Source organism: Carassius auratus, chromosome 32, assembly GCF_003368295.1.
Source record: "Carassius auratus strain Wakin chromosome 32, ASM336829v1, whole genome shotgun sequence".
Classification (NCBI taxonomy): domain Eukaryota; kingdom Metazoa; phylum Chordata; class Actinopteri; order Cypriniformes; family Cyprinidae; genus Carassius; species Carassius auratus.
The window spans coordinates 21,404,936-21,417,898 of record NC_039274.1 but is presented as its reverse complement, the minus strand read 5'-3'; the positions used below and the strand labels follow the sequence as shown (position 1 = coordinate 21,417,898).

The 12,963-nt window shown below is 34.4% G+C and overlaps 1 protein-coding gene across 2 annotated transcripts; it reads right to left on the bottom strand.

The window, feature by feature from the left end:
• Positions 1–868: 868 nt before the first annotated feature.
• LOC113051823 (myozenin-2-like) lies at positions 869–12,614 on the bottom strand. Of its 2 annotated transcripts, none has more exons than XM_026215947.1 (6): positions 12,442–12,614; positions 10,887–10,973; positions 7,554–7,720; positions 7,347–7,461; positions 2,238–2,421; positions 869–1,506 (listed from the first exon to the last, which is right to left on the bottom strand). In XM_026215947.1, the coding sequence occupies exons 2-6, from the start codon at positions 10,966–10,968 to the stop codon at positions 1,266–1,268; spliced, it is 789 nt and encodes a 262-aa protein (XP_026071732.1). In that variant the 5' UTR covers positions 10,969–10,973; positions 12,442–12,614; the 3' UTR covers positions 869–1,265. The 2 variants fall into 2 exon arrangements, with proteins under 2 accessions (XP_026071732.1, XP_026071733.1); XM_026215948.1 differs by lacking the exon at positions 12,442–12,614 and adding an exon at positions 11,109–11,198 and having other exon boundaries at positions 1,266–1,506.
• Between the last annotated feature and the right edge of the window lie 349 nt (positions 12,615–12,963).

Sequence of the window (12,963 nt, the reverse complement as noted above, 5' to 3'; positions counted from 1 at the left end):
AATTTGTCGCCCGGGAGACTCTGACCTTGATAGTGAGAGGACGGACACAAGCATACAGTAGGCACGCACTGCTGGATTTTAATTGACCCCTATAGTGCATTTTGAAAATATGTTGTTTTATGCCAAATACTACATTTAAAGCTTTGAAACATAAGTTCATTTAGCTTTATGTTTATTCAATAATTTAATTAAATATTGATGTCAGCCCTTTATAAATACATATTTACAGGTTTGGGTGGGCTTGATGGCAAGCTCTTCTAGTCTTTGGGTTACATTTAGCTTAGAGATATGGTATTAGATCAACATTAGGAGACACTTCCAATAATCCAAAGAGCAAAAATCAATCACTATACCATTTAATAGCCTTACTTGAGAGTCTTACGTTTTCAATATGCTACATTTACTATGTATTCTCTCAGAAATAAAGGTAAAAAAACTGGGCCAATATCTTTTGAAACGGTACTAATATGTATCCTTGAGGTACTAATACACACATTTAGGGTAAAATAAGGTACACAGGTGAATCTTTTGAAAAGATAACACTCTAGTGACGGTTTTGTACCTCTTTTTTTCTGATTGTGTATTTAATCTAGATTTTTAAAGGTTTTTAATGTAATTTCCAAGGCCGTATGTATTTGATCAAAAATAAAGTAAAAACAGTAATACTGTGAAGTATTTTTAGAATTTAAAATAATAGTTTTTTATTTGAATATACTATAAATGTAATTTATTCCTTTGATGAAAAACTGAATTTTCAAAGAACAGTTGTCCTTCTTCATATTTTTGTAGAAACCATGACACATTTTTTTTTTAAAGATAGATAGAATTTAAACAGTATTTAATGCATCTTTGCTGAAGAGAAGTCTGACTTTCTTTCTTTCTTTCTTTCTTTCTTTCTTTCTTTCTTTCTCTTACATTTGAACTGTATAATAGCTTCCACAAAATATTAAGCAGCCCGACTGTTTTCAACACTGATAATAATCAAAAATATTTCTCGAACAGCAAATCAGCATATTATAATGATTTCTGAAAGATCATGTGACACTGAAGACTGGAGTAATGATGCTGAAAATACTGTTCTGGATACAGAAATAATTTAAATTTGACAAAAAAAAAAAGCACATTTCTAAATATTACTCTATTTTTGATCAAATAAATGCGGCCTTGCTTCTTTTAAAAACAATAAGAAATTGTAATTAGTCCAAACAATTAACCAGTAATGTATATTCCAGTGACAATCAAGCTCACAATGATAAGGATAACACTCAGAGTTCATCTGACTCAGGGATAAATGTGGAAGACATGGATGATATGGGCTCAAGGGGGATGCTGGGAAGCATCAGAGGGGCGCTGTCAGTCACCCAGCCCGAGGCCGTTCTGTTGAAGGTGGGCCGTTTAACCCCCGCGGGTGCTGCGATCACAGGACTGGGGAGGCTGGGGTTCACATCCACAGGTTTAACAGGGACTTTGGGTGCCTTGCCAAAACCACCGAATGGAATAGCCACCCTTCAATTAAAGGAGTGACAAAACATGAGTCCCTATGGTTTTATTAGACAACACAACAAAAACAATCTTACAGCAAAAGGGGAGGCAGATGATACAAAACCAGAAACATTTTAGGTAAAGGTATATCTTGCTGAATGAATACATTTTTTGCTTTTTGCTCATAAAACAAGTTCTTATGTTCAGTAGTGGAAGGTTTCCAACATTTGCCAACTATTCTTCAAAGTCAACATGAAACAGCGTTCAGAAACCATTTTACTTTGAATTTGCATATGCTGCAGGATGTACAAAGAGAAAAAGGGCCTGTTATTATTTTATATTAGAAATGGATGAAAAGTGGGCATTACATAACAGAATGGAGTGTAATTGTCTAAACATAATCTGCAAAAGTGTTGTTATTGTTAACTAAAATTATTAAAAGATTGTTTAAAATATAAATATTAGATAAAAAATGGAAACTTGCAGAGCTTAAAAAAAAGTGTCCTTTGCAACTAACTGAAAAACTAAATGGCTAAAATTGGGATAAATAGAAATATTAGAATAATACTCATTAATAAAATGACAAAACAACAAAAAGACTAAAACTGAAAATATTTAAATAAATAGTAATTCAAAATACTTTATAAAATATTAATAAATAATACTAAAATAAAACAGGTACTGGATTTTTAAATACATATGCATGGTTGATTCAAGCACAATTAGTTGAAGAAGCAGCTATATATATATCTGACCTGTTGAAGCTCTTGTATTGGGGAATCTCTTGTCTGGTTTGGGGCTCAGGCATGCGGGCGACCAGCGTTTCGGCCAGAGAGGGGTCACTAATGAGGGCCTGTTCCCAGGGCGACTGGTAGGATCTGGGCATTGCTGTAAAGTTGAACTTCTCTGCTGGAACATCCTTCAAGGGACCAGCGTAACCTATTGAACGCATGAAAAAAACAAGATTTATTATATAACATGGTACATTAACCAAAAAAAACCTGTGAAATAGAGGTAAGCTTTAGAATGCCTTTCAAAAGAGTTTCCACAGAAATAATAGATATTTTAAAACAATATTAAGTGTGGACTGAATACAATGTTTTTAGACACTTGCATGTTATGCACAATTAAATGAAATTTTTTATAGTTTAAATGTATATTAATTGCTGAACTTTGCTTTTCGACCCACTTTAAGAACACCATTGTTATATGTAACGTCATAATTGTATTGTCTTTAAAAAAATGGTTCAAATGTACTGCTGAATGTACTGACAAACATACAGTATATATACATACAAACACACACACACACACACACACACACACACACACATATATATATATATATATATATATATATATATATATATATATTAAATGTAATTTATACTGATGTAAAGTAACATCAATAGCATTAAAAAAATAATAAAAATTAAATAAATTATAAAATCCAGTATTTTACATGTGCTTTAGTATGTTCGTCAATACATCAAAATATATATTTTTTTTTAAAACATGACAAAGGTGAAGTTTTAAATTTGACTTGAAAAAAAAAAACTTCTTTAAATGTGAAAATTACACTTTGAATTAAAAACTTTTGGTAACACTTTTTGGGGATCAATTTTGCTTATTAGCAATGAAGTAGCTCATTGGCTGAACACAAATTTAACAACTACCTTACTAACTAATAAGCACTAATACATGAATACTAACACACACACACGTAAGTATTCACTTTAAATACACTTAAATTTTTTTTCTGTTTCATTGCTATTATCTGCAAGTACTTTCTTCTAAAATATACTTTGAAGTTTTGAAGTGTACAACAAGTGCACATTTAATACAGTGAAGGACACTTCTTTTTCACAAGGGATCATTTAACATTACTTGAAAAACAATAATGCTGATAAACAGAAAGAAAAACACAAAGATAGTCTGCTGAAGACAACTGTAAAATAAGAAGTGCTCAAGTCTAAGATCAGGACAAAGCATGTTTGAAAATGAAAAATGAGCATCAGCAGAGGGAATACAGGGAGATGCCTAAAGGTCAAGGACACACGTGGCCTGCTTTAGTTTTCATTGTTTTGTGAGCTATCCCTTAATAAAAGTGACTTGACCACATGTATGCCTTCATAATGTAAGGCAGACAGCAGTGTAACCAACGCAGCTCAGTGTTTATGTCATTGATCCCATTTGTTTGCATTGCTAGTGAAGCATAAAAGAAATTAGAAACTAAGAAAAAGAAGAGAAAGGCTTCACAAGGTCCTAAAACATGCTGTGGAGGAATACAGGGTGACCCTTCAAAATGATTATATCTCAAACTGCTGTTCACTGCAGGGCCAGCAAGCCCAAAACAAGTTACATAATGTGGGTGTTCTGTCATATATCAGCCTCCCGCTGAGGACAGTCTCCTTCTCCAGTTTATCGGCCTCAAGGAAGCAGAACAAAATGCATGGGTTTCAGCGCTGAGGGTCTGGGCAGTTCAACGGGCCTCAGAGAAACTTTCATAACAGCAGAGGAATTCGTTTTTAGACACTGTTTTCATGCGGCAATGTGCTGACACATCAAGACACTGATGAGCTATGAAAAAATTCTCATTAGGAGGCAGTTTAGGCTTGCTGACTAGTGACACAGAAAAAGTAATTGGCTAAAAGAAGGATAAAAAATGTCTATGGATGGTGTTATTTAAGTTTTTTTTCTTTGCATTCAATGATTTAGCTGTACAAATATGCCTTGTCAAGAATTCAGTTTTGTTTTAACATTGAACAATTTTTAGAAATTAAATAACACAATTTATTATAATGTATTATATAAGAAAATATAATTAAAATATGATATAATAAAATAATAAAAAATAATCAATAATAAATCTATATAATTTTTTAAAAATTAAATCTTAGGGTTTCAGTTAAAAAAATAATTTATTTTATTTTATTGTATTGTTTTACCATTAAGTATGTATACAACTAAAATAAAATGGTATGGTTTTGGTTTAACTTTGCACAACAAAACAAAACAACTAAATGAATCTAAACTAAAAAAAAAAAAAAAAAAAAAAAATAAACTAAAAAAATAAATTAATAATAATATAAATAAATAAAACAAAACAAAAAACTAAACTACACTAAAAAAATAAAATTGCATAGCGTGATACCAGTGGCGTCTATCTCTCACACTCTGGGACTTCAACTGATTTTAATCTTGTTTATTTATTATCAAAAATTCAACTGCTGGTCTTTGTATCTTCCCCTCCCTGTCCAAATGAGGCCTCAAAGTCATTAAAATAGCAGGACGTATTGTAAATATGTGTTCATCCACCGATCTGGGAATGGTGGCTGAACCCCAAGGCTAGATGAGGCCATGGGAGTTATAAGGATACGATCTGTTTATGATGTTATCGTGGCTGGCTGATGCTCTGTGTCACCACTTAAAGGATACAGGAAACACTTAACACACTTCCTGTTTGGGCAATACAGCCACCGTTCACACAGGAATTACATGCTCAAGATGTAGAATATGTAGTTTACAGTATGTAGCACCCCCCCCCCTCCCCCCAAAAAAGTAAATGCTATATTTAATTTCCTTATTGGGATAATGTGTGTGTGGGAGGGTGGGTAGTGCCCACCTTTTTTTTTTTTTTTTTACATTTCCTTTTTGAACACCACACACACATTTGAACAATTGAACAACTTCAATTTAAGTAAAACATATGCATAGTTTTGTCTAATTATCTGAGTTTTGAAACTGGGTTTTGAAAATCAGTTGTTATGTAACAAATAATCAGTGTAACATTTTGATGGTTTTGGATTTTAGTACTTGTCTTGAGTTTAAAAACATTTTTTCTCGCCTGAAAAAATAAATAAATTGTTACAACCAAATTATTTTTACTTGACATCAAATGTGAAACAATTTTAGTGCAATTTATTCTATAATTATGTTTACAGTTTATTATTATTACATCACCTATAAACTGTAATAATAATTAAAAAAATATTATTTTTTATTGTTGTTATTATATATATATATATATATATATATATATATATATATATATATATATATATATATATATATATATATATATATATATATAATTATAAGCATTTTCATTCTCAAAATATTCTGAGGTCTATGCGTACAAAATGTAAAATTTGGACTTCACATTGAGAAAATACAGGTCAGAGTCAAAAATGGTCTATGGCAGACCATTGGCTTTATATCTTCATCAGACCCTTCATCAGGGTCTTGATCTAGTGTCCCATGTGGGGATTTGAAACCATCCCACAGAGTTTGGTTTCAAATTTCTAATTTTTCGACGTTGTCACATTCTTCATTAATAAAATGACAAACCTCAGTGCACAAATTGCCTCACCACAAACTGTCAAACACATCTTAACAGCAAACTTACACTCATTTTCATCATTCTCTCCACTCTCTGAAGCAGAAGTCTTTAAACTTATCCTTTTCAAACTTCCTACTACTTGTCCACTTGATCCTATTCCATCTCATCTCCTTCAAGCCATTTATCCTGCAATTGTACCTGCACTCACTCACATCGTTAACACATCCCTTCAAAACTGGTGTTTTTCCCTCAACACTTAAACAGGCTTGTATAACCCCACTACTTAAGAAACCCACTCTTAACCAAACTCTTTTAGAGAACTCTTTTTACAGACCGGATTCCCTTCTACCTTTCATTGCAAAAACACTTGAACGAGCTGTGTTTAACCAAGTCTCTGCCTTTCTCACACTGAACAACCTCCTGGACAGCAACCAATCTGACTTCAGAAGTGGACATGCGACCGAGACTTCCTTGCTTTCACTTGTTGAAGCCCTAAGACTTGCAAGAGCAGCTCCCAAATCTTCTATATTTATCTGCTGCTTTTGATATGGTCAACCACCAGATTCTCCTGTCAATCCTATTGGAAAATGGCATCTCAGGAACCGCACGTCAGTGGTTTGAGTTTTACCTCTCATTTAGGTCCTTCAAGGTATCTTGGAGAAGTGAGGTGTCCATTTCACAACATCTAGCTACTGGGGTGCCTCAGGGCTCAGTTCTTGGACCACTTCTCTTCTCTGTCTACAAGGGATTATTAGGGTCTGTCATTCAGAAACATGGCTTTTCATACCACTGCTATGCTGATGACACTAAACTCTACCTCTCATTCCATCCTGATGATCCGACGGTAGCTGTTCGCATCTCAGCTTGCCTAACAGACATTTCTTGTTGGATGATGCACCATCACCTTCAACTCAACCTGGCTAAGACAGAACTGCTTGTGGTTTCAACAAACCCATCACTTTATCAAAATTTCACCATCCAGTTGGGCTCATCAACCATAATTCCTTCAAAAACAGCTAGAAACCTTGGAGTTGTGATTGATGATAAGCTGAATATCTCAGACCAAAGCTAAAACTGCCTGGTGCTGCAGATTTTCTTTGTACAACATTAGGAAGATCAGGCCCTTTCTTTCAGAACATGCAACACAACTCCTTGTTCAAGCTCTTGTTCTATCCTGGCTGGACTATTGCAATGCTCTCTTGGCAGGTCTTCCAGCCACTTCTATCAAACCTATACAATTATTTCAAAATACAGCTGAAAAATTAATATTTGAGCCGAAAAGAACACACGTTCATCAATTTGCACTGGCTATTTACATATTTATTTATTGTCCTTATTTGTAAGTCACTTTGGATAAAAGCATCTACTAAATGACTTAATGTAATGTAAATGTTTGAGATCTCTATATGGTCTCTGACAACCAGACATTTTAGGGCAGAAAATCACACTTGGCAAAACAGTATAAATGCAGTGCTTGGACCCCTAAAAACATGATAGTATCATGAAATTGACGTTTACTAACCTGGGGCAATAGTCTCAGGGTTAAGTGTATTTGGTACCTGGTCATCCCCAAGACAGTGTTCATTATTTAAAATGTTTGTCATTTTAGCACTTGGGCCCTGAGAAATGGCATCAATCTGAGAAAAGAAAAATAGAATAATCACTCCATGGAGAATTGTGATTATCTGGATTGTAAATGAACCACACATGTTTGACGGGTGACACTCACATTGTGCTGTGTGTTGACTTCATTCTGAATACTTTCAAAGGTGTATTTCTCTGAGCGCATCTGCCGCATCTTGAACAGACGGGAGCCCCTGTTTGATGCTAAGGAAAGTTCATCCAACATGATCTCCTTCGGTGCGCTAATTTTCCTCCCTAGATCCATCTCTGGTTCTGTGGAAAAGAGTAAAACGGTAAACTTTTTATGTGTTTTGCCTGTCCATTTACACGACAATGCCGTTTTGGGGACTGAAAATGAATATTTTTGAAAACGGGTTTCAAAGTGCACATTTTTGAAAACGTCAACGTTATTGTTTTCTGTGTGAACACCCAATACGGGAATCTTTGAAAATGGTGACGTCATGCGCGTGCATAGTACTTCAAACAGTCAAACAAACAATGGCGGAGTATATGGTACTGTTGTCACTGCTCAGGAGTTTGCCAACACTTTTTCAGCAAAGTCTGGATTTACTTCACCAATATTACAACCAACAGTTGATTTTTTTTTCATGCCGCCTTTAAATCTTCTGTTTATTTATTTATTTTATTATGCAAAAATTATACAAAGATTTGTACGAACATATACAACTCGCAACAAGTACAAAAACAAATAAACATTCATAAGAATATGTACAGTGAAACAGTCACAGATTCTTTGGCATTGCTACAGAATTCAGATAAGTTTTCAATATTCACATCCTATTTCATCATATAATCGTCACTTCCCCACAGGCACTGTTTACTAACAAGGTCACAGTGCCAACAACTGGCCTGGCATACATAATACAGCATTTTTGACCATTTTGCGGATATGTGTAAACGCGAATCGCTTTGAAAATGTTGTTGTGTATATGTGAAACTTTTTAAAAATGTAAGGGAAAAACGTAACTGTTTTTGACTAAATCACTGTCGTGTAAACATAACCCAAGTTTGACACAATATTCTACAACTACATCATTTTGAAAATGTATTTGCCCCTGCAGTCACTAGCTAGTATCCATTACAACTGATGTTTTATCATCCAAATTACATCCAATTTTTTTGTTTGTTTGTTTAAATATGTTTTAAAATGGCTTGAATGTAACTGTACAATCATACCTCTTTTAGTGTACGTGAAAATTCCAAATAGTCCACGCCTTCGCACCCCTTAAAGGTAGTTTTAAACTATGGAACTTTTTTTTTTCTCTGAATTGCATGATATAAAGTCACAACTGCAAGTTATAAAGTCAGAATTGTGGGATGTAAACGTGCATTTGTGAGAAATAAAGTCAGAATCACAAGATTTAAACTCTTAATTCATATCTCGCAATTGTGAGTTTGTCTCAGATTTGCTATTTATATCAAATGTGACTTTGTAACTCACAACTGCCAGTTTCTATCAAGCAATATTTCCAATATACCAAACCGTTCTTGTAAAATACATGAACAAATTTAATGAAATACGCACAAAATTTGACATGAGGCTATATCTTCCCAACACTTTGGATTCCGACCAAACTTGGTCAATGTTATACCAAGCATGACCTGAGAGCCATGAGTTGTTTCAGCACAGTGCACCACCTACTGGTCACAAGATAGAAAAATTGACCTTTCTGCTTATAACTTCTGTGTAGTTTGCCCAAAAATCATAAGATTGATCTCATTAGATTTGGAACGTCATACCGAATCAAATGATACCTAATGTTTCTATGTTTGCCTTTTAAGGCGTTGGCTGTTTTTTTTTTTTTTTTACGTTTTGTAGAAAAATCCCTTTAACAGGATCTCCAACCCTGCTTCTGTAGATCTACCATATTGCAGAGTTCAGCTTCAACCTTAATCAAACACACCTGAACCAGCGAATCATGGTGTTTAGGGCTGCTTAATTAAAGACAGGTATGTTCTGAGCTTCTTGTCTTCTCTGCCACTCCGACAGCTGGGTTTGTCAACAATTACGCCATCGAGTTCGGTCCGAAATATTGCTGTGATCTTTGATTACCAGCTGACCTTCAATGACCACATTTCAAAAATGGTTTGATCATGTAGTTTGCATTGCACAACATCAGAAAGATGCACAACTTCTCGTCTGGGCCCTTGTCATTTCTGACTGAACTTCCATCCTGTGCAGTCAAACCTCTACAAATGATTCCGAACAATTCAATTTATTTGCATGTCAGCTGTACCAAATTTGCAGGTCACTTGGGGAGCTCTAATAGGCCTATCAAAGGATGAAAATGTATCCTGCTAGTTTTTTCTTACAGCTGTCAAGCACCATCTTGCAGTCAGCCGTCAGCCAATCAGCTGTCCGCTCCTCAAAATAGAATTTCAAACAGACAACTACAAAAGGATTAGTTGCTCTTGGTAGTAATACATTTCTACGGATTAGTATTTTTAGCTGTCCAGTGTTTAGTTAATTTAGTCACCATTAATGCGAATACACAAATCTCACCAGTGTTTTAACATGTGTTAATAGTTAAATATACAATGATTAGGGTTGCACTTTATTTTACAGTACGTGTACTAACATGTACTTATAGTGTACTTACAGTGTATTTATCTAAGAAAGTTCTGGTAAAACAAGGTAACTACATGGGGTAGGGTTAGGTTTAGGGGTAGGTTCAGAGTTAGTACCTAGTTATTACATAGTTATTTAAATTACTATAATAAGTACATAGTACGTACATGAGGAACAGGACTGTAAAATAAAGTGCTACCATGATTAGCCTAGCATGTTTGGGTTCCGGATTATATTACAAGGTTTAGGGAGCTACTTAAAAGTATGTTTTTATATTTATTTTTTATAAGAAATTAATAATAACTGCAGTAATGAAAGCTTTCACTGCAGATATAAACTACATTTTAAGTAATAATAAAATTTGTTATTTTAAATTGTAATTTTTTTACAATATTATAATTTTTACTACATGTTTTTATGAAATAAATGGAGCCTTGTTGAGCAAAGGCTCATTCCAAGAGACATTTTTCAAAAGCATAAAAATCTTACTGACCCTTATCTTTTGAATATGTATACACACACACACACACACACACACACACACACACATATATATATATATATATATATATATATATATATATATATAGGTGCAGAAACTAAGTAACATTAAATTTAAAGTACAATTCTGAAGTAGACAATTTGAAATAGTATTTTCTTGTATAACATTGTCCAATATTCTTTATTTACCTCAAATACATCATTTTTTCACACACACACACACACATACACACACACACACACACACACACACACACACACACACACACACACACACACACACACACACACACACACACACACACACATATATAGAGAGAGAGGTTGGTAATGAATCATTGCTCATACCATCAGTGGCATGGATCTCTCTACAAATAGCAGCCGCCTGCTTTTTCCTCTCCTGTGTTGACATCAGAGTGTGCCGAGACATGCTGTCTGTAGAAAACAAAGTTAGGGAATATGAGTCTCCTACATTTTGGCCCTTATAATCTCACACATTTCCAGAAACTACACAACAGAGCAAACACATAATCACATTTATAGTCCAGTGGACTGTAATAATTTTTACACCTGCTGAAAGGCTGACACTAGCACATCCCTTTAAATAACCCCGAGCAATTAAACATGATGGCCCAGCAAAGGCAGCGCTCCCGTGTAGATCTGCGAGGGACTGGCAGATATAGATACGATTCGACAGGACACTGCTGAAGGGTGTGATGTCACACCACACGAGTCTAGCAGGTGGAATCTGTGTCTACATCCATAACTGTCCTTTTACATGCTGTAACTCAAATCTCAAATGGAAAGCTGTCTAACAGCCCAGAATACCCACTAGTGTCTATATAGATGCTAAAAGTATTAAAAACCCTGACATAATCATTAAAATTACAAAATTAGAGATGTTATTAGCAGCTAACTGTATTTAAAATTACTAAAATTAAAAATGAAATAAAAATATTCCTAAATAGAAGTATATGAAATACATACCATTATAAAAAGTGCTAAATACTATAATAATAATATAGAAATAACGCCAAAACATCACTGATACCCACCAACTGCAAAGACGATAATTAAAAAAAGTTTATTTGACCATATGCATGTACAGTACTGTGGTATTTACACGTTGCTTTAAAGAATAAAAAAATATATATCTTTTGTTGTGCTTTAAAGAAACACACTTATTTTAATGTTTCGACGAACATACTAAAGCACATGTAAATTACTTGATTATAATTTTTACTGTAGTGTGTTATTCAATCTTACATAATATGGGTAGTACATGTGTATATATTTAAATTTAAATGTACTAAATTGCAAATTAATCATTACAAATGGGTAATTACAAATTTATTAAAATACATGACATACAAGTTTCAATAGAAATGGCAGTAAAATATATTTTAGTTTGCCAGAAATTATTGTCAACACATTCAACACTTTAAACATATTTAAAAAACAATAGAATTATGAAATTATATTTAAAGAAACACTTTTGACTTAGTGAGTCAAAAATCACTCTAAAGTTCAGCGAATCGCATTTAATATACATATATCTTCATGTGATTGTAATTAGCATGCAGTTAAGGATCCAGAAACATTACATTCAGTTGGCATTGAAGTTTATTCTTTTAAAGTTTGTCCATAATAAGTATAGTTTTTTTAGTTTAATGCATTTCAGTTCATTTTCACAACATATTTCACAAATACAGAAATGACATCAGTATGTGAATCCAACCGTGTGCATATATCACATATGACCAGCACAGTCAGTATAGGCTAATGTAGTTAGTGACAGCTGACAGCTGATGATGGCAGTCAGAAACCTTGACAGAACTTTTAACAAACTGCACACACAACCCAAGCGTCCCTGCTGCATGAGCGGCCGAGGCAGGGCTCTTACCTGCGCCGTGTCAGGTTGTGTCGAGAGCTCAGTCTGGATCTGTGCTGGGTTTCTCTCTGAGCAGGACTGGGGGGCTCTGGCCAAACGGAGGGCTGTCAGAGCGATGGCCAGCTGTTAGTCTGTCCGCTTTCGCTAGCATGAAGTTATAAATAGCACTGATCACACACACACAAACAGACATACGTTGACACTTTTGAGTGTAACGGAGACAGCAGGTGTCTGCTCAGGTTATGACTTCACTGTGTTTGCACAAGTTCATTCATTCTTAGGTTTCAGTTCGGTCACTTAAGTTTTGGTTAACATGGTCAATGGCCTACTGTGAATGAGTGTAATATGATTTGTAGTAGTTTGTAATCTGCTAGTCAAAACTGAGTCAGAAATATGACGTGAGATGGTTTTGTCCAGGATTGTTAAAGGGGTCATCGGATGCCCATTTTCCACAAGTTGATATGATTCTTTAGGGTCTTAATGAAAAGTCTGTAAAACAGTTTGGTTAAAATTTCTCAATGACAGTGTAAAACA

What these genes read in the sequence shown, in the direction of transcription:
- LOC113051823 (XM_026215947.1), bottom strand. Translation starts at nt 10,968, where the DNA reads ATGTCTCGGCACACTCTGATGTCAACACAGGAGAGGAAAAAGCAGGCG. An exon ending in AAGTCAACACACAGCACAAT is followed by an intron (nt 7,462 to 7,553) that starts GTGAGTGTCACC and finishes TTCTTTTCTCAG; the next exon opens with ATTGATGCCATTTCTCAGGG. An exon ending in CCCTGAGACTATTGCCCCAG is followed by an intron (nt 2,422 to 7,346) that starts GTTAGTAAACGT and finishes TGCGTTCAATAG; the next exon opens with GTTACGCTGGTCCCTTGAAG.